General features: G+C 31.5%; 1 protein-coding gene across 7 annotated transcripts in view; it reads right to left on the minus strand.

Annotated features, from left to right (window-relative positions):
- Positions 1–19350, minus strand: part of SLC4A10 (solute carrier family 4 member 10) — a 235689-nt gene that overhangs the window by 163789 nt on the left and 52550 nt on the right. For 2 of the 7 annotated variants that reach the window (XM_036236086.1, XM_036236084.1), the window contains exon 1: positions 4573–4708. The exons of 4 other annotated variants lie outside the window; for them this stretch is intronic. In XM_036236086.1, coding sequence (XP_036091979.1) covers positions 4573–4617 — 45 coding nt within the window. In that variant the 5' untranslated portion in view covers positions 4618–4708. Of the gene's footprint in view, positions 1–4572; positions 5357–19350 lie in introns of those variants that run through there. One more of the 7 variants, XM_036236081.1, reaches the window with a different exon arrangement.

Raw genomic sequence — 19350 nt, forward strand, 5'->3', positions numbered from 1 at the left:
CTAACATTCAAGAATCTATACTATCTGATCTCAATAAACCTTTCCTGTAATGGTCTAAATCACCCCACTAGGTTATAGGCAAAATGAAATTTTTCGTATATATTATTTGCTTTCTGCCTCCCTACCTTTGCTCATGTTAATTCTTTTCCCTGAAATGACCTTTCCCCTATCCTGGCCAATCTTTAAGGTGCACCTCTTTTGCTCCCTTTTCCATACTTCCCTAACTCCCCATCCAGCCTCTCTTCTCCTCTCCCCACTAAGCTTGGAATATTCTGTCCATTGAACTCGCAGAAGAATAATTTGTGCTTCTTTCATTTCTCTTTTGAATCTCGATGGCACTCACTACTTTCCACATTCTGTATAGTTACTTGTATTCAAAGTTTATGACTCATGACCTGTGACTTACTAAAGGAAGAGGACCATTGGTCTTTATATCCTTGCCCAGTACTGTGCTTATCGGAACACTATAAGGTTTTTATGTTTGTCTGTTTGTTTTAACAAATTGCATATTTTGCATATGCTGACATTTGCATGATCCTGTGCCAATTTTGTAGAAAAAGCTGCACATTGAGAAAATTGCTCAAGAGAAGAAAACTAAAATGCAAAGATGTCATAAAAGGTAACACTTAAGCATTTAGATTTCATTCAAATATCAAATTACTCACTTGTACTTAGAAGCTTGACAATTTTTAAGCAAACAAATGTTTGTACATTAAATAATCACAGCAATTTAAAATATTAAACTCTATGAAAGAGAAATAGGAATGTTCTACTCATATAAATATACAGTATTTATAACATATTTCATTTTATTCTTTCATCTAGAATAAAAAAAGTTCATTAAAAAATTTACTAAAATAGGTTGTATTTAATTTTCAGTAAAGTTGTTTGCCCTGGATAGTTTGCGTGATTTAAAAAATAACTTAGATGCTAAAATCTAAGCTATATAACTTCTCTTTATTATTTTCTTTAAACCTTGATATTTACTCATTTTCAATCTTCGACTATAACTAAAAATGATCCAACATTGCTACTAAATTTGCCCAAAGGCCTAGTAATTTTTCTGTCATGAATATAGTCGGTATAATACAGAAAGGCAGAAGGTCTACACACATAGAATTCTAACAGAAGCTTAAATCAGCCTAGTAAACAGATGCAATAAAACTTTAAACATAAATTTTTCAACAAGTCACAATTCTTATAGTCTCTTAATGTTAGAATTTAATCAGAGGTAACATGTTTTTCTTTCCTTGCATTTTTATAACCACCTTTATTTCAGTATACCATACATTTCTGACTGAATTCTTATTTAATAAGGAGAATGAAGGAGAAGGAACAAAACTAAACTGTATGACTACTATTATGAACACTCGCCAATAGCCCATTCCAGCTCTTAAAATGTATATAATGTCTGTCAACAAATAATGTTGGCAATGATGCACTTAGTATTACCAAGTACTCTTACAAGTGCTTTATATACATTAACTCACTTGATCTTCACAACAATTCTTTGAGGTAGGTACCATTATTATTCCTATATTGCAAATGAGGAAATTGATACACAGCAAGGTTAAGTAACTTGCCCAAGATCACACACCTGGTGAGTGGTATATCTAAGATTTGAACCAAGTAAATTTGGCAGTCTGGATGCTTAATCTCCATACTATACAAACCAAAAGAATTTGCAAATTAATTTTTTATTGTTCTACTACAAGAAAACAGGCACTTGGAGACACTGTTGGGCAGCATGCCCCAGTTTGGGGTTCTGGAGAAACAGAACATACTGTTTCAGCCAGCATACTGGTATGAAAGAGAAGAGAATAGTGCCTGTATGTCCAACAGCTAGCTAGCTAAAACCTACTTCCACGTGAGTTCCTCCCAGTCCCTTTTCTGAGAGCCTGAGCTGAATCCTATCTTCCACCCTATTTTATACAAACATCTCTCTAAATGACCTCTTCATCATCAAACACTCCCAAACTTGCTACTCTTTATTTCCAAAGTTTAATCCCTATAAAGTCAAAACCCCCTTCCATAATGCATAATTATTTATGCCTAGCCTGGGATAAACTGAAATGGTCGCATTCTTGTTTTGAGCTGATTCTCGGGGTCCCTACTTCCGCCTCCTGCAAATGAGCTAGATCCACCTTCACTCTCAAAATAAATAAACAACTATGGTTTATAAAACATACATGGTTATGTTTTAATTCAGTTTATAATGCCCTGATAAAACAAATTATGTTATAAAAGAATTTAGCAAAGCTATCAAAATTATGAAATGCTTAATTATACAGTTTGGCCCAATCCTTTATTTCTCTAATACCAAGAAATTTACATGAGAAAAAAAATAGTTATGGGTAACTAATTCTAGGATTTATTAATTTATAAATTAAAACTGATTGCAGCATGCCACCTTTGAAAAGTCTATTCAAAATGTGAGCATAGCTCGTATACATTTTCTCATCACCTACTTGAAAGCAGGAAACAACTTTTTCTTTTCTATATTCCTCACAACACTAAATACATTATCATGCAAATGATTGATTTTCACATTTACTCAGTTGAACAGTTACTCACATAGCTGCTTATAGACAGCTTACCTTTAGAAACCATTATAATATATAATAAAATACTTATATAAAATGGTACAGACACAGGCGATCATTGTAAAAAGATGACCAATCGTTACTGGGCAGATTTACAATCAATTTCACCATTCAGAAGTCAAGATCATCATGCTGCACAGGAAAAAACAGTTGACATTACATTAAAATGTCTGCAACATTCTAATCAATCTTTACTTTTTAATGCAATGTATTTTGGCACAGCAACAGAGAGAAATCTCTCCTATTTATAAAAGAAACAATTTTAAGGTAATAATTTTTTTTCACATTACAAAACTTTCAAGATATCCTCATTTGAGTGCCACTAAAGGAAAGTAACCAAAAAATCTTTATGATTTGGTTCTTTTGAAAGGTCACGAATACAGCGAAAAATAGCAGAATGCTGTGAAACCAATACTTAGAGGAATCCCAAAGCAATGCCAAGAAACAGAATGTACTCATAATGACTAATACATGCAAATACTGAAAATAAATTCTAACAGATTAAACAGGTTTTGTAGCAACCAAAAGGTATATTCAAATCATTCCAAAACTAATCAAGCTTAAAAATTTGGCAATCTTCCCTACTAATAAGAATATAAGCTGGCTAAGTAGCCTGAATAACATATAAATTATAGCCAATATCAGTAGGTATAATTTTTTCAATGTTTTTAATTAAAAGAATTGAATTAAATCACTGTTCAGACTTCCACTTTCATCTTTTGAGAAATATATCCATTTTTAATACTATATCATTTCACCATGATGAAGCGTTAACTCATAATCACGCTACAAAATTATGAAAACAAAACTATTTTTCTGTTGATTTCTGTTGAGAAATGCTGTAACATTTTATCTCTTTTTCTTCATTTAAAATGGAATACCTGCTCAAGTAACTGCCCAATATTCTAAAATTGAGTCAAAAAAATGAATAATATAATAAAATATATTTTCTTCTGAATAATCTGAATGTCAAACACAGGCACAGTTTATAATTACCCAAGCATGTAATTCTGAAGATATGCTACAATAAACCAGAGTTAAATGCATTGTAACTTGATAGGTAAAAATAGTTTAAAATAAAAGAGTATCAGGATAAAATAGATATATAAAAATCCAAATTCTTTGCTGTGATGATTCTCTGCTCTTTGTAGTTAATATGTTTAATGTAGTCAAGTCTTTTCATTTTGAAAATGAAAGTAAACAAATGCAGAATACCTCTGGGTCAAAAGACTTAAACAAGCTTAAATGTCACAAGCTTTCCTTGAAAAAAAATTGTCTGTTTTCATCTGTAAACAATACCTTAGCACATATCTACATCACAAGTACCAAGAGCATCATTATTTCAATAATCTGAGAAATTATTATAACCAGTGCCTTTTAAGACAGTTTGGATACTGAAATATAAATTTCAAGAAATTAGTTTACAGCTCAGATGCTAATAAACATGACTCCACTCATCACACTTGTATTGTTGTGTGGTTGTAAACTACAAGTAGCAACACCTATTTCTATGCTCAGGAAATTCCAGATACAAAAATTTTAATATATCACTATATATAAGCAGCTAGCTATGAAGTATCCTAATCAGTTTGATCAATGTATGCTATTTTTATCATTTAAAATAAAAGATTCAGTCTGACCATATTCAGGCTTAATCTGGAAAAATCTGTAAAGCCCCAAACCTTACTTTGAATCACATATAAAGAATTGCTTTCTGACTCTCCATTTTCCCCATAAAAGCTAAAGTAAACTCAAACACACACATACATACACACACAGACTCACACATATTTCTAAAATTCATATGGTTTAGCTGGTATCTATCATTATAAATATTACTTGCTCAGATATCCTAAGGAAAATGTAATAATAAACAATTACATGGATTAATATATTCTAAACAAGAAAGAGCTAGAAAAAGCAATAACTCTACAATCTAATAGTTTCATCATAATTCATGAGGTCATACCTGATGACTTAGAGACTGAAAAGGCTCACAGGTTCCAGACTGCATGACCTTTCTATTTCCAGAAACCCCTAAAGATTGAATTTCCTGTCTTACAAAAGATAATCACAGCCATCTCTATGTCTCAGCATCTTCAGGGCTAGTGAAGAAAACATCAAAAGCAGATCTGTCCATCAGTATTTTTTTAAGCCATCATGAAAATATCAAATCATACACTGTTTATCTTCTCCCTTTTGCAGTAAAAACACCCTGTATCAAAGAAGGATGACACAGTTGTGTTTGCTGAAGCTGCTAATGCTCTCTGAAAACAGTAAGCTTACTGCTTAGAGCAATTCTGCATCATCAAACAGAGAATGAGCCACATCCTTCAAGTTTCCCACTTCTGTTACTACAAAGATTTCACTTGCCAAGGAGAGTTTGATATTTTTTTGTCTGTCCTTTAAAAATAAGCAATGTTCTATTTAATTAAGTGTCCAATGTGTTTGCTACAGATATCATGTGAAAATAGCAATTTTTAATTATTAGACAGTTCTCTCCATATGTGACTAAGCTTTAGTATAATGATTTAATGAGAAAAATTGTAGTCTTTTAAAGGACACTGTCCTCCAACCCATGTATATCAACATTCATCGAACCCATCAAAATTAGTTGCTAAAACTGAAGAATTTTTATTCTGGCAATCTTTGATAATTGTTTATAACAGTAGAGAGATAGATAGGTAAATACATATTAACTTTTAATTTTAATTTACCAGGAACATCATTTTTGTTTTATATCTTCAAACCAACACGGCTCAAATCAAAATTTATTTTTATTTAATATTTTTTTCTAAAGAAAGAGTTTAACACGCAAAAGACAACGTGCTAGTACCAAATTCCAAAAGTACATGGTAAATCTAGGAATGAAACCTATGTTTGTTATTGACATTTTATTGTGATTTTTCATTATGTCTTATTTGTGATCATCAAGGTTTTTATAATGCTTTCTTTTACCACGACATACTAGAATCAGGAAATTTTAAGATTGATAAAGTTGTCTGATAATAGAGAACCAATATCCTCTAAAATATATATATTCTATATAATATATAATTATATAGAATATAGAATATATAAAGTATATATATTATATATATAAAATATATATGTCTGATAATAGAGAACCAATATCCTCTAAAAATATATATATATAAAAACATATTTCCTCTTTATCATGTGACAAAAGATTGTGCTTAGGAAAAAAATAGACTAAAATTATCATTAATTTAACTGATTTTGAAATTAGAACACCAACTATTATATATTACCCTAAAATAGCTTTCATATTATGGATAGCCTAAATCAATAAACTATTTGTATACCTATGAACACTTTTTTATATATCTGTGAAATAAACTAAATAAAATTTAATGATAGTTAAAGTGCTATAGAGAAAATATTTTAGATAAATGTAGACTAATAACAAATCAGTATAATTTCCTTCTCCCACTCACATTAGATGAGCATAATACATATTATCATGGAGACTAGTCAAAATAAGTTTTAAAGACTGAGCCTCCTGAAGAGGTTGGGTGGGGCAAAGGGATATGTTAGTCAAAGCACAAGATGTTGGTCACCAGTTATAAGATGAATAAGTTCTAGGGATATAAGGTACAGCACAGTGATTATAGTTAACAATACTGTATTGTATACTCAGCAATTGTACTGTGGTGGTAATCATTCTGCAGTACTTAAGTGTACCAAATATATAAGTATCAAGTCAATACACTGTACACTTTAAACTTACACAACGTTATCTCATTTTGTCGTAATAAATCTGGGCATTATCTCACAAATTTTATGTAGATAATAGTCTCGATTAGTTAATATAAAAATAAAGAAAAACTGGGCATATGTTAAGGCTTAAACTCAGGATAATTAAACAAAATAGAGTTATCTTTGCAAGTTTTCTAGTAACAATAACAAAAACTTAGGGGAAAAAATAGACCTTTCTCATTTCTATACTTATTGATAAAGATACAATACAGTTCCTTAGGGAATACATAGTATTGTAAAGCAAAGCAACAACTTCTTGAATTGAAGTTATTAAAAGATGGCAAAGGAGACTAATTTAAAACCAATATAATTATAAATATGAATTTAGTCTTTATTTTTCCTCTGTGACATCTATGGAATGAATGAACCCAGAGAGGAGGAAACATTCACCCAGCACAATGCTACTTTATTCATACAAAATATGAAACACACAAACATACAAACAGAAAGACAGATTTTTGTAGCCTTAAGAAACCTTTCAAACAGTTATCAGATGTACTGTCAACCAAGGAACCACTCAGGAGGATCACAATGCCTCCAAAATACCAAAATGTGTAAAGACAATATTTTTTGTGTAAATTTATTCTCTGCAAGCACCATTCACTCCAATACTAAGTAAATGGGGGAGGCATAAATTAAAAAATTACAATGTGTTTGATCTTTAAAAGTTTTCGCTGTTTTAAAAAAATCAATAAAATAATGACCTTTTTGAGTGAAATTTTCTGATAGATTTAGCTAATGTTAAAATTCAATCTTGGCAATAATAAAATAATATTTAAAGTGGTGGGTCTAGAAAACTGAAAACAGGTTTGCCCTTTTTAATTCTAATGTACACTGGGTCACATAAATAAAAACCATAAATAAATATGATTTTTAACAGTAAAAAAAGAGACAAAAAAAATATAAATACCTAAAAACCCACACTTTGTCAAAAGGACCCATGGGTATGTGGCTAAAAGCATAGTCCATGGAGGCAGACTACAGAGTTCAAATCCTAGTTCTAGGACCTCTATGTACTCTCTGCCTCAGCTTCCTTATATGTAAAATAATTATAATTCTACTAGAGTTGTTGCAAGGATTAAATATAATTAATACATGAATCAGTTAAAGCAGTGCCTGATGCAAAGTAATCATCAAAAAATATTTTCTATTGTCATTCCAAGAAAGAGATAGTCATAGTTACAGGCTTATTTTAGCATCAAAAAAAGAAAAGAAAAAGTGGGGAAGAAAAACAATCTAAAATAAGATTATGAAACAATCAGAAGTATATAGTTGATTGAGCAGATTTCTCAAGATCTAAAGATGGGAATATAGACACCCCAGGTATAGTTGAGCAGAATGTTTAAAAAAAAATCAGGGATATAAAACAACTTCTATACTACAGAAGCTTTATAGTCAAACTTTGATAAAATCTTGAATTCACCAATTAATGACAATGAGCAAGTTGCTTAATCTCCTAACCTCATTTCTTCATCTGTAAAATACAGGTAATGATGTTATCTTATCATAAATTGTTTTGAAGATTAAGTAAGAGAATACACAGAGGGCAATCATCATAGTCTACTAATCATAATAAATAACTTATTACTATTATTATTGGTTCAGTGGAGAGAAGAATCAATAAATCCTTTAAAAGTTAATAAGCTTAAGGTAGGAGGGAAAGTACATATTGGAAGATGACCAGTGCTTTTCCCCTTACCATACCCATCGACTGGCCATCTCTCTTCCCTCATTATTCTCAATTTTGGCAGCATTTGGTTCATAATCCTGACATAGTAACTATTGAATAAATGTGGTCAATATATTTATGGCGAGATAGTTAACAAATTCAGCAACTTCGTTTTTGTCTTTATAGTTTTCAACCTATCTGAAACTACTGTGTCGCTACCTAGTCAAAAACTATTTACAAAAGTCCCACTTTAGCATTTGATGACCTTCATGGTCTGCCCCTGACAGACCTATCCAGTCTTATCAACAGTACTCTCTTTTAGTTGTCTGATACTCCACCTAAACCCAATGGCTCACCATTCCAGTAATCATTCTGTACTTTAAGGTCCCTAGTTTTCTCTGTTGCATATTCATCTTAGTTCAGATCTTGGTGCTGCCATTTATTAACTGCTGAAAACTTTTACAAGTTACAAAATTTCTATGGACCTCAGTTTCCCAATAAGTCAAGTGGAGATAATAACGGTACCTATCTACATAGTGTTCCTTGAGAATTAGATGAATTAAAAATATAAACTACTTAATTCACACAGTGCCTACCTAGAATGAAATAAGTACTTAACAAATGTTGTTGTTGTTGTTGTTGTTGTTGTTGTTGTTGTTGTTGTTAGAATGTATCCATATTTATTCTGGAGGTATTCCATTTTTTTCATTACTATGTAAGCTAAAGTTTAATACAAATATAAAAGGTCAACTCTTTAACCTTTAATTGTATTAGGATGTATTAAATAGGATAATGGAAGTGAAAGTATCTGAATCATACCTATCCATCAAAATTAGGCAAAATACATCTTCCATGAAACCTTCCCTGATCGCATACTTTTGGTCTTGCTGTTCTCTCACAGCTCTTTATCTAATCCTCAACTTTCCTCCCTGGCTTCTCTGAAACATCTGTGTTTTCTTTTAGGGCTACACATGGCCTTGCTTTATCTCTCATTCTCAATGATTAAGCTCCTTAAGACAAAAAAAAAAAATCTATGTATGATTCATTTTATCATGCCTAACACAGTTCCCTGAACTTAATATATACTTGAAAGTATTTATGAAAGATTAAAGTCCAGTTGTCACTTTTCAGGCCACTAACATACACCTTTCTGTTTTGGACAGTTGTTTCAAAATTGGCACTCTTATGGCAAATAGAAGAGCAGTTCCAAAGATGACTCAAATGAGGGAAGTATGAAAATGTCACGCAGCCATGCAATTTGTTGTCACCAAATACAGTTCTGTTAAATCCTTGCACTCTTTAGTGCTTATGGTTATAGAAAATAGGAATTGGCCTGTGAAGAAGTTTTTAAATTTAGTGAAAGAGTGTTCCTTAAGCCTAACTATAAAAAAGAATTATTATAAAAATTTTAACTCTTTGGGAACATATTTTATTTAACTATCCTAATGAATGAGAGCACAAAGATATAAGTGCACTGATGTTTATGGCAACAGTATATAAAACAGCAAAATATTGGGAAAATTCTAAATGTTAAATAAATGTTTTGTTAAATATGAATGGTTTACTTGAAACTAATAATAAAATAAAATAAAATGCTTAAAAAAATGGTTATCAATTGGGAGAATATATTTACAAACGACACTTCCAATAAGGGGCTAGTATCCAAAATATACAAAGAACTCATACAATTCAACAAGAGAAAGTAAAAACCTCCAGTTAGAAAATGAGCAGAGGACCTGAACAGACACTTCTCCCAAAAAGACATACAAATGGCCAACAGATATATGACAAGATGCTCAACTTCATTGGCTATTAGGGAAATACAAATCAAAACCACAATGAGACTCCATCTCACACCTATTAAAATGGCTGTTATCAACAAATGTTGGAGAGGTTGTGAAGAAAAAGGAACCCTCATACACTGCTGGTATAGCCACTTTGGAAAACAGTATGGAGATTCCTCAAATATTAAAAATAGAATTACCATATGACCCAACAATCCCTCTTCTGGGTATTTACCCAAAAAAATTGAAAACATTTATTCATAAAGATATATGTACCCCTATGTTCATTGCAGTGGCCAGCACATAGAAACAACTGAAATGTCCTTCAATAAGCAATTGGATAAAGAAGATGTGGCCCATATATATCACGGAATATTACTCAACCATAAGAAAAGATGAAATACTACCATTTGTGACAACATACATGGATCTTAAGAATAACATGTTAAGTGAAATAAGTCAGATGGAAAAAGTCAAGATCCATATGATTTCACTTATATGTGGGATGTGACTTATATGTGAAGATTTGACTTTGAGTGGTGAACATACAGTGCAATATACAGATGATGTATTACAAAACTGTACACTTTACTTTTATTTATTTGTTATGAAGTTTACTTTTTTTATTGTTTATGGGGTAACACTGGTTAATACAATTATATAATTTTCAAGTGTACATTATAATTTGACATCAATCAATTCTATTATGTGTTTACCACCCAAAGTCCAGTTTCCTTCAGCTATCATACATTTGATCCCCTTTACCCATTTCACCCTCCCTCTACCCTTTTATATTTGACCCCCTTTATCCCATCTTCCTCTCCCCTCCTCCCTAACCCCTACTCTGTGGTAACCACTAGTCCACTGTCCATGTCTATGAGTCTCTGTTTGTGTGTCCTGCTCATTTGTTGCTTTTAGGTTTATATCCCACATATAAGTGATAGCATGTGATTTTCAACTTTTTCTATCTGGCTTATTTCGCTTAGCATGATTATCTCGAGGTCCATCCATGTGGTCGCAAATGGCAGTATTTCATCTCTTCTATGGCTGAGTAATATTCCATTGTATATATGTACCACAGCTTCTTTAGCCAGTCATCTATCATAGGACACTTTTGTTACTTCCATGTCCTGGCCACTGTGAATAATACTGCTATGAACATCGGTATGCAAATATCTTTTCGGATATGGGTTTTCAAGTCTTTGGGGTAAATACCCAGTAGAGGGATTGCTGGATCATATGGTAGATCAATTCTTAGTTTTTTGAGGAACTTCCATATTGTTTTCCATAGTGGCTGTACCAATTTGCAGTCCCACCAGCAGTGTATAAGCGTTCTTTTTACTCCACATCGTCTCCAACATTTGTTATTACTTGTCCTGTTGATTATAGCTATTCTAACAGCCATGAGATGGTATCTCATTGTGGTTTTGATTTGCATTTCCCTAATAGCTAGTGATATTGAGCATCTTTTCATATATTTGTTGGCCATTTGTATGTCCTCTAGGGAGAAGTGTCTGTTCAGGTCCTCTGTCCATTTTGTGACTGGATCATTTGTTTTATTCTTGTTATTGAGTTGTATGAGTTCTTTGTTTATTTTGGATATTGGGCCCGTATTGGAGGCGTTGCTTGCAAATATATTTATATTCGAATGGTTGTCTCTTTACCTTGCTGATGCTTTCTTTTGCTGAGCAGAAGCTTTTTAGTTTGATGTAGTCCCATTCACTTATTTTTGCTTTTACTTCCCTTGCTTTTGAGGTCAAATTCATAAAATCATTTTTAAGTCCAAGGTCCTTGAGTTTAGTTCCTATGTTTTCTTCTATGCATTTCATTGTTTCAGGTCTTATATTTAGGTCCTTAATCCATTTTGAGGTAATTTTGGTATGTGATGATAGACAACATTCTAGTTTCATTCTTTTGCAGGTAGTTTTCTAGTTTTCCCAGCACCATTTATTGAAGAGGCTTTCTTTTCTCCACTGTTTTTGGCTTCTTTGTTGAAAACTATTTGCCCATATAAATATGAGTTTACTTCTGGACTCTCGATTCTGTTCCACTGGTCTGTGTGTCTGTTTTTCTGCCAGTACCATGCCATTTTGACTACTGTCACTTTATAGTATAATTTGAAATTGGGCAGAGTGATGCCTCCAGCCTCATTTTTTTTTTCTCAGGATGGCTTTAGCAATTCGGGGTCTTTTGTGCTTTCATACAAATCTGATGATTTTTTGTTCTATTTCTTTAAAAAATGCTGATGAGATTTTGATGGGGATTGCATTAAATTTGTATAATGCTTTAGGTAATATGGTCATTTTAACTATGTTGATTCTCCTAACCCAAGAACATGGAATATCTTTCCATTTCTTTGTATCTTCTTTGATTTCTTTTAATAGGGTCTTGTAGTTTTCATTATACAAATCCTTCACATGTTTTGTTAAATATATTGCTAGGTATTTTATTGTTTTTGTTACAATTGAAAAGGAATTATTTTTTCCACTTTCTGACACTTTTTGATTAGAGTATAGAAACGATGTAGATTTTTGAATGTTCATTTTATAACCAGAAACTTTACTGTATTTGCTCAATGTTTCTAGAAGTGTTCTTGTGGAGTCTTTAGGGTTTTCTATAAAGAGAATCATATCATCCACAAATACTGACAGTTTTACTTCTTCGTTTCCTATTTGGATGTCTTTTATATCTTTTTCTTGTCCGACTGCATTCACTAGGACCTCCAATGTTATGTTGAATAACAGTGGTGATAGTGGAGAGCCTTGCCTTGTTCCTGATCTTAGAGGAAAGGTTTTTAGTTTTTCACCATTAAGTATAATGTTGGCTGAGTGTTTGTCATATATGGACTTAATTATGTTAAGGTACTTTCCTCCTTTACCGATTTTATTAAGTGTTTTGATCATAAATGGATGCTATATCTTGTCGAAAACTTTTTCTGCATCTATTAATATGATCATATGATTCTTATTTTTTAATTTGTTCATGTGGTATATCACATTCATTGACTTGCATATGTTGAACCATCCCTGTGCCCCTTGGACGAAGCCCACTCGATCGTGGTGTATAAACTTTTTAATATGTTGCTGTATTCAGTTTGCTAGCATCTTATTTAGGATTTTTGCATCTGTGTTCATGAGAGATATTGGTCTGTAGTTTCCTTTTTTCGTGTTATCCTTACTAGGTTTTGGTATCAGAGTACTATTGGCCTCAAAAAAATGAGTTGGGAAGCATTGCCTCCACTTTGATTTTTTTGGAAGAGTTTGAGGAGAATAAGTATTAGATCTTATTTTGAATGTTTGGTAGAATTCACTGGTGAAGCCATCTGGTCCTGGACTTTTGCCGTTTAGTAGGTTTTTGATGATTGTTTCAATTTCCATACTGTTGATCAGTCTATTTAGATTTTTCATATCTTCTTGATTCAGTCTAGGAAAGATTGTATTTTTCTAAGTACTGATCCATTTCTTATAGGTTATTAACTTTGGTATTATATAATTTTTCATAGTATTCTTGCATGATCCTTTGTATTTCTGTGATGTCAGTCATAATTTCCCCCTCTTTCATCCTGATTTTGTTTATTTGTATCCTTTCTCTTTTTTCTTTGGTGAGTCTAGCCAGAGATTTGTCAATTTTATTAATCTTCTCAAAGAACCAGCTCCTCGTTGTATTTATTTTTTCTATTGTTTTTTTATTTTCAATTTCATTTATTTTTGCTCTAATTTGGATTTTTCTTTCCTTCTGCTGACTTTAGGCTTCATTTGTTCTTCCTTTTCTAGTTTTAAGATAAAGCATTAGGTTGTTTATTTGGGATTGTTCTTGCTTTTGGAGATAGGCATGCAATAATATGAACTTCCCTCTTCCGACAGTTTTTGCCATGTCTCAAAAGTTTTGATATGTTATACTATCATTATCATTCATTTCTATGTATCTCTTGATCTTCTTTTTATTTCTTCTCTGACCCAGTTATTTCTCAGTAGCATGTTGCTTAATCTCCATATATTTGTGGTTCTTCCTGATTTCTTTTTGCAGTTGATCTCTAGTTTCAAAGCATTATGATCAGAGAATATGGTTGGTATGATTTCGACTCTCTTATATTTGTTGAGGCTATCTCTGTGTCCCAGTACGTGGTTGATTCTTGAGAATATTCCATGTGCACTAGAGATGGAAGGCTATTTTGGGATGGAAGGCTCTGTATATGTTAATTATGTCCAGTTTGTCTAATGTGTCATTTAAGGATATTATTTCCTTAATGATTTTCTGTTTGGATGATCTGTCCATATCCGACAGTGGGGTATTTAGGTATCCTACTATGATGATATTTTGATCTGTTTCTCCCTTTACAAAACTATATACTTTAAACCTATGCTTTCATTACCAATGACACCCAAGAAATTTAAAAAGGAGACACTATCAAAATGAAAAAATATATACAAATAGTTATAAATGTGTATGTAAAATCTTCAAGGAAGCACATTAAATTGCTAAAAGCTATTATCACTGGGATTTTAAATTGAGAATATGGGCAAGGAGAACTTGTCTCTAAAATCTTACCTCCTAAAGGATGAAAATTAAATTAAATACAAAAACATCAAGAAAATGAAATTTTAAGTTCTCCAACACTATTCTCTCTTTCCCTCCAAGAGCAACAACTATTGGGCGTATAACAGCAAAGTAAGTAGTATAAATGAAACATCAGCAAAAAGAGTCACTTTGTAAATAATATTAAAAATAAATGCTGATTACAGTTGCGCCAACAATCAATTTCAGTCTGTGACATAGGACAGAAAATTTCAGAAACACAGAAATAAGAGAAAGAAGAAAAACAATCTCTTCTCAACTCAATTGACCTTAGGATCTTAATTTTCTGTATTTTAAAGTTATAATATTTATTCAGTCTCCATTTTATTAAACTCCAGATATCTTACTGTTATAACTTTGAGGACAAAAAGTACTTGCTACATCATATTCATGCATACAAATATTTTTGCTTAGTTATAAATTCACATCCAATCCTTTTTTGTATATAGATACATGGAGAATTAAATGGATTAATGAAATGTAGTCTAAAAGCCATAATGACTTTTACCACCAGATACAGAGATATAAAAAATTATTCAATGTTGACATACTAAGATTTTTTTTTTAAATAATCTATCTCAATATCATTTACATCCAGCAGTAATTTTAAACTAAATAAGTACCTATATTAGAAGCATGAAACACTGACAAAATGAAATGTTAACATTCCTTCCATGGAAAAATTCTTCAAATTTATTTTCTTTTGACTGATGGTTACCTTTTAAGTTTTTCAATCGTTTTAAATTAATTAGGTGAACTAGCAAACTCATATCAAACATACTTCTTTCACAGGACATAAATCAAACAAGAATCTCAACTATTCTTGCCATAGCCATGAACAAAATAGTTTGTCATGCCTCCATGTTTCCCCATCAAAGCCTTTTTCCTTATCATGTTTTTTTTCCTTCTAATATAAATTCCTTTCTATAGAAAAATATACCTAGAAACAGAAAGGTTCTATTCTTTTTTTTTTTTTTTTAACAATCTACTATAGTTTCTAAATTTCATTCATTTTATGGTATGCTGTTAAGCACAATGAGGTCTGTAAGAGTAAAATATGGCCTCTGGCCTTAGGCAACTTGAAGTATGTCTGTGGAAAAAGAAACTTGTACACAGATAAGAATAGTGCAAACAAAGAAGTTGTACATACAAGTTTTATGGGAGTTGAGGGGTCTAAACCCTTATGGAGGTTTTCCATGGTTAATTTCTAAATTCAAATTATTTGTAGCCCCAACCCCACAATTTTGGTTTATTTACGCTAAGCAATTATAAGATCAGGTCATATGCAATAAATGATGTGTCTCAAAGTCATACATGTTCTAGATGAAATTATTAGAGAATGTAAGTTAAGTGTGTAATAGAAGGAAAGGCCAGCTATCTCTTGAGTCCTCAAAAATTGGCATTACCTTAGGGACTGTGTCAGGCTTTGAGTATTTCTCCTAAACTTGCACCCTAAGAAATAAAATTTTGTTAATTTATAATACATGACTACTAAAGTACTGCTGTCTTTCTAGTATGTCACCTTGGAAAGCCAAATTGTAATTAGATGTTATTTTAATTCTCTTGCTTAATAAGCTAGGCATCAAACCCTGATGAGTTAGTTATAACATTCAAATATTTGATTGTTTAAAGATATCCCATCTATACCTAGCTAGGTCATTAGAGGTGTTAGGCAGAGCACTCAGTTCCCTACACTGGACTCAGTGGACACTATCAGCATCTCTCCAGTGAACTTCCTTTGTCCATGCTCTTCTGACTGCTGACTATTCTCCCTGCTTGAATAGTTTTCCTTCGGCAATCTTAATACTCAAATCAGTTTTAATAAACTTTTTTAGGTTCGGGAGTCATTTGGTGCCTTAAAGCAATATTTTATATCTTTATGTATTAAGTGTTGGCTTTAAAGTTTAATTTTCATAAACTCTCACTATCTTATATTTAATACTTGGGGTGCAACTTACTTAACAAAATTCAATAACACAGACAAGGGAGATTTTTCTCACACTAAATGAGTCAAATGTGCAAATGTTCAAAATTTTAGCCCACAGGAAAATGTATCACAATAATTATCCTTATATTTTTCTTTTATTAATTATACAATTATATTTCTACATAGTTACATAAAAATTTTTATAGTCTCTGAAAAATGTTAATTTATAAAAAGGCAAAGAATCACATTCCAGTGTCTAAAACCACATGCTTACTGGTCCCTCTTCAGAACTGTTCTCCCCAGAGTGTCCGTTTCATATTTTTTTTTTTTTAAGAATATAAGTCTTATTTGAAAGTGAAAATTTCCTCATTGCCCTGTACCTATGTGACTACACCTTCCTCCAAGTTTCGTTATTATCCTCACTTATTTAGCATTTAGCCTATACAAATTCTCACTGATATTTCCTTTTTATATGTGTGGCTTCCAAACATATAACATTTTAGTTGAACTACTATTATACTAGGTTACCATTTACAAACTTGTTTCATTATATGTACAAATTTTATCTCTTCCTTAGCCTATAAACTCCTCAAGAGGAAGGATTTTTAATTTGCATAAATACACATTTGACAAATGTTTACTAAACAAAGAGTAAAAGGCTATCTCCTCAATGAGATTATAAACCTATTGAAGGCAGGAAACATATATTTCATTATTCTTTAAAAGCATAGACGAGTGCATATAAATGCTCAGTAACATTTATTTTTCAAACAGTGACTATATTAATTATTTATCTATAGGAACATAGACTCTAATTTTTTAAATTAAATTCAAAACTTCCTCTTTGTTAAAGGAAATAAACTATTGGGTTAAATTTGTCTAAATATGCTTTTTATTTTCTCAATGTACAATTAAAGTTTATACTTGTATCTCACTGCATCATATCTGATTGCAGAAAATAAAACACAATTTAAAAGATATTTTATATAGTCTCTCTATACACAAATATGTATAGTTTACATTAATATATAAGATTTATATATATACATATATATGTGTGTGTGTGTGTGTGTGTATATATATATATATATATATATATACACACACACACATATATTTAAGTAGTCATCACCTCTTTCAAATTCCAGTTTAAGAGAATTGATCCTATGGTGTTGACCTCAGACCTTTTAGTATACAAATGACGCTTGCCATAGTATAAAAGGACCAAATAAGCTAGGCCATGTATGAATAGTCCTGGGGACAGAGCAGACAGATTGAGTAAGCTCACACATCATGATTTAAGATACAAGAAAAATGCAAACAGTGCCTAAAATTCTCAGCTTCAGCTGTCATTCCACATTTTAATGGATTAAGAAATTATGTTACTTAGATAGACCTTTTAAATTCATTTTGAAGATTAGGATATGCCATGAATCCACTACTTTTTTTGGAGAAGAAGAAAGTTTTAGGTAGTCTGGGAGCAGGGGGTGCTCAGGGCAGATCATGCCAAAAAGAATCTCAATGGAAATGCACCAAAAGACAAAGTGAAAGGTCCGAAGATATATTTGTTTTACTTCACAATTTTACCAAGGGCATCTATACAACTGGCCCACTAAAGTATTGATTTAAGTAGGAGAAAATGTGGCTGCCCAAAAGTATTAATAGAAAATATACTATAACATGTGGAAAGATCCTGCTTTTTAAAAAACTATCATTTCGCCTACCAAAAAGTAAAAGTCCAGGACCAGATGGCTTCTAGCGAACATTCAAAGATGATTTAATACTTATCCTTCTCAAACTTTTCCAAAAAATTAAAGAAGCAATACTTTCTAACTTATTGCATGAGGCCAACATTACCCTGATACCAAAACCTTGTAAAGATAACACATAAAAAGGAAACTATAAACCAATATCTCTCATTAATACAAATTCAAAAATCCTAAATAAAATACTACTAAATCAAATACAACACGTTAAAAAAATTATACACCATGATCAATTGGGCTTCACCCCAGGGGTAAACGGATGTCTCAACATATGCAAATCAATTAATGTGATACACAACATAAACAAAATAAAGAAAAAGCATATGATCATATCAATAGATGCTGAAAATGCATTTGACAAGATATGGTATCCATTTATGATTGAAACACTTAATGGGTATAGAAAGAAAGTACTCAACATAATAAAGGCCGAATATGACAAATCCTCAGCTAACATCATACTTAATGGTGATCAAGAGGAACAAGACAAGGCTGTCACTATCACCTCTATTATTCAATACAGTATTGCCCGTCCTAGCTAGAGCATCAAGCAAGATAAAAAAATAAAAAGCATCCAAATAAGAATGAAGAAGTCAAATTGTTATTTTTTTGCAGAGGACATGATTCTCTATATAGAAAACCCTAAAGACTCTACTTAAATTCTATTAGAAATAATAAACAAATACAATAAATTTTCAGGATACACAATCAATGTTCAAAAATCTATAGTATCCTTATACTTTAATAATGAATTTTCAGAAAAAGAAATGAAAAAATAAAAAACAATTCCTTTTGCAATTGCAACAAAATGAATAAATTACCTAAGAATAACTCTAATGAAGCATGCAAAGAACCTATACACTGAAAGCTATAAGACATTATTAAAAGAATTGAAGAAGACACAAAGAAATGGAAAGATATTCTGTGTTCTTGGACTGGAAGAATAAACATAGTTTAAATGACCTTATTACCTAAAGTATTCTATAGATTTAATGCAATCCCCATCAAAATCTCATCAGCATTTTTTAAAGAAATAGAACAAAAATACTATGATTTCTTAATTACTGGAAAACCAATCATCTCTGGTAAGACAGCATTTTACTTATTTTCATAACTTTCTCTTTATTCTTTCCTAATTAATGAAACCAACCACTAAATTACATCAACGGCATTGTGAAAATAAGTTTTTCTTTAGTTGTGAGTTGAAAACTAAAAAAAAAGGACATAATAGTGCCAAAAGAGATAC

Source organism: Rousettus aegyptiacus, unplaced genomic scaffold, assembly GCF_014176215.1.
Source record: "Rousettus aegyptiacus isolate mRouAeg1 unplaced genomic scaffold, mRouAeg1.p scaffold_m13_p_2, whole genome shotgun sequence".
Taxonomy (NCBI): domain Eukaryota; kingdom Metazoa; phylum Chordata; class Mammalia; order Chiroptera; family Pteropodidae; genus Rousettus; species Rousettus aegyptiacus.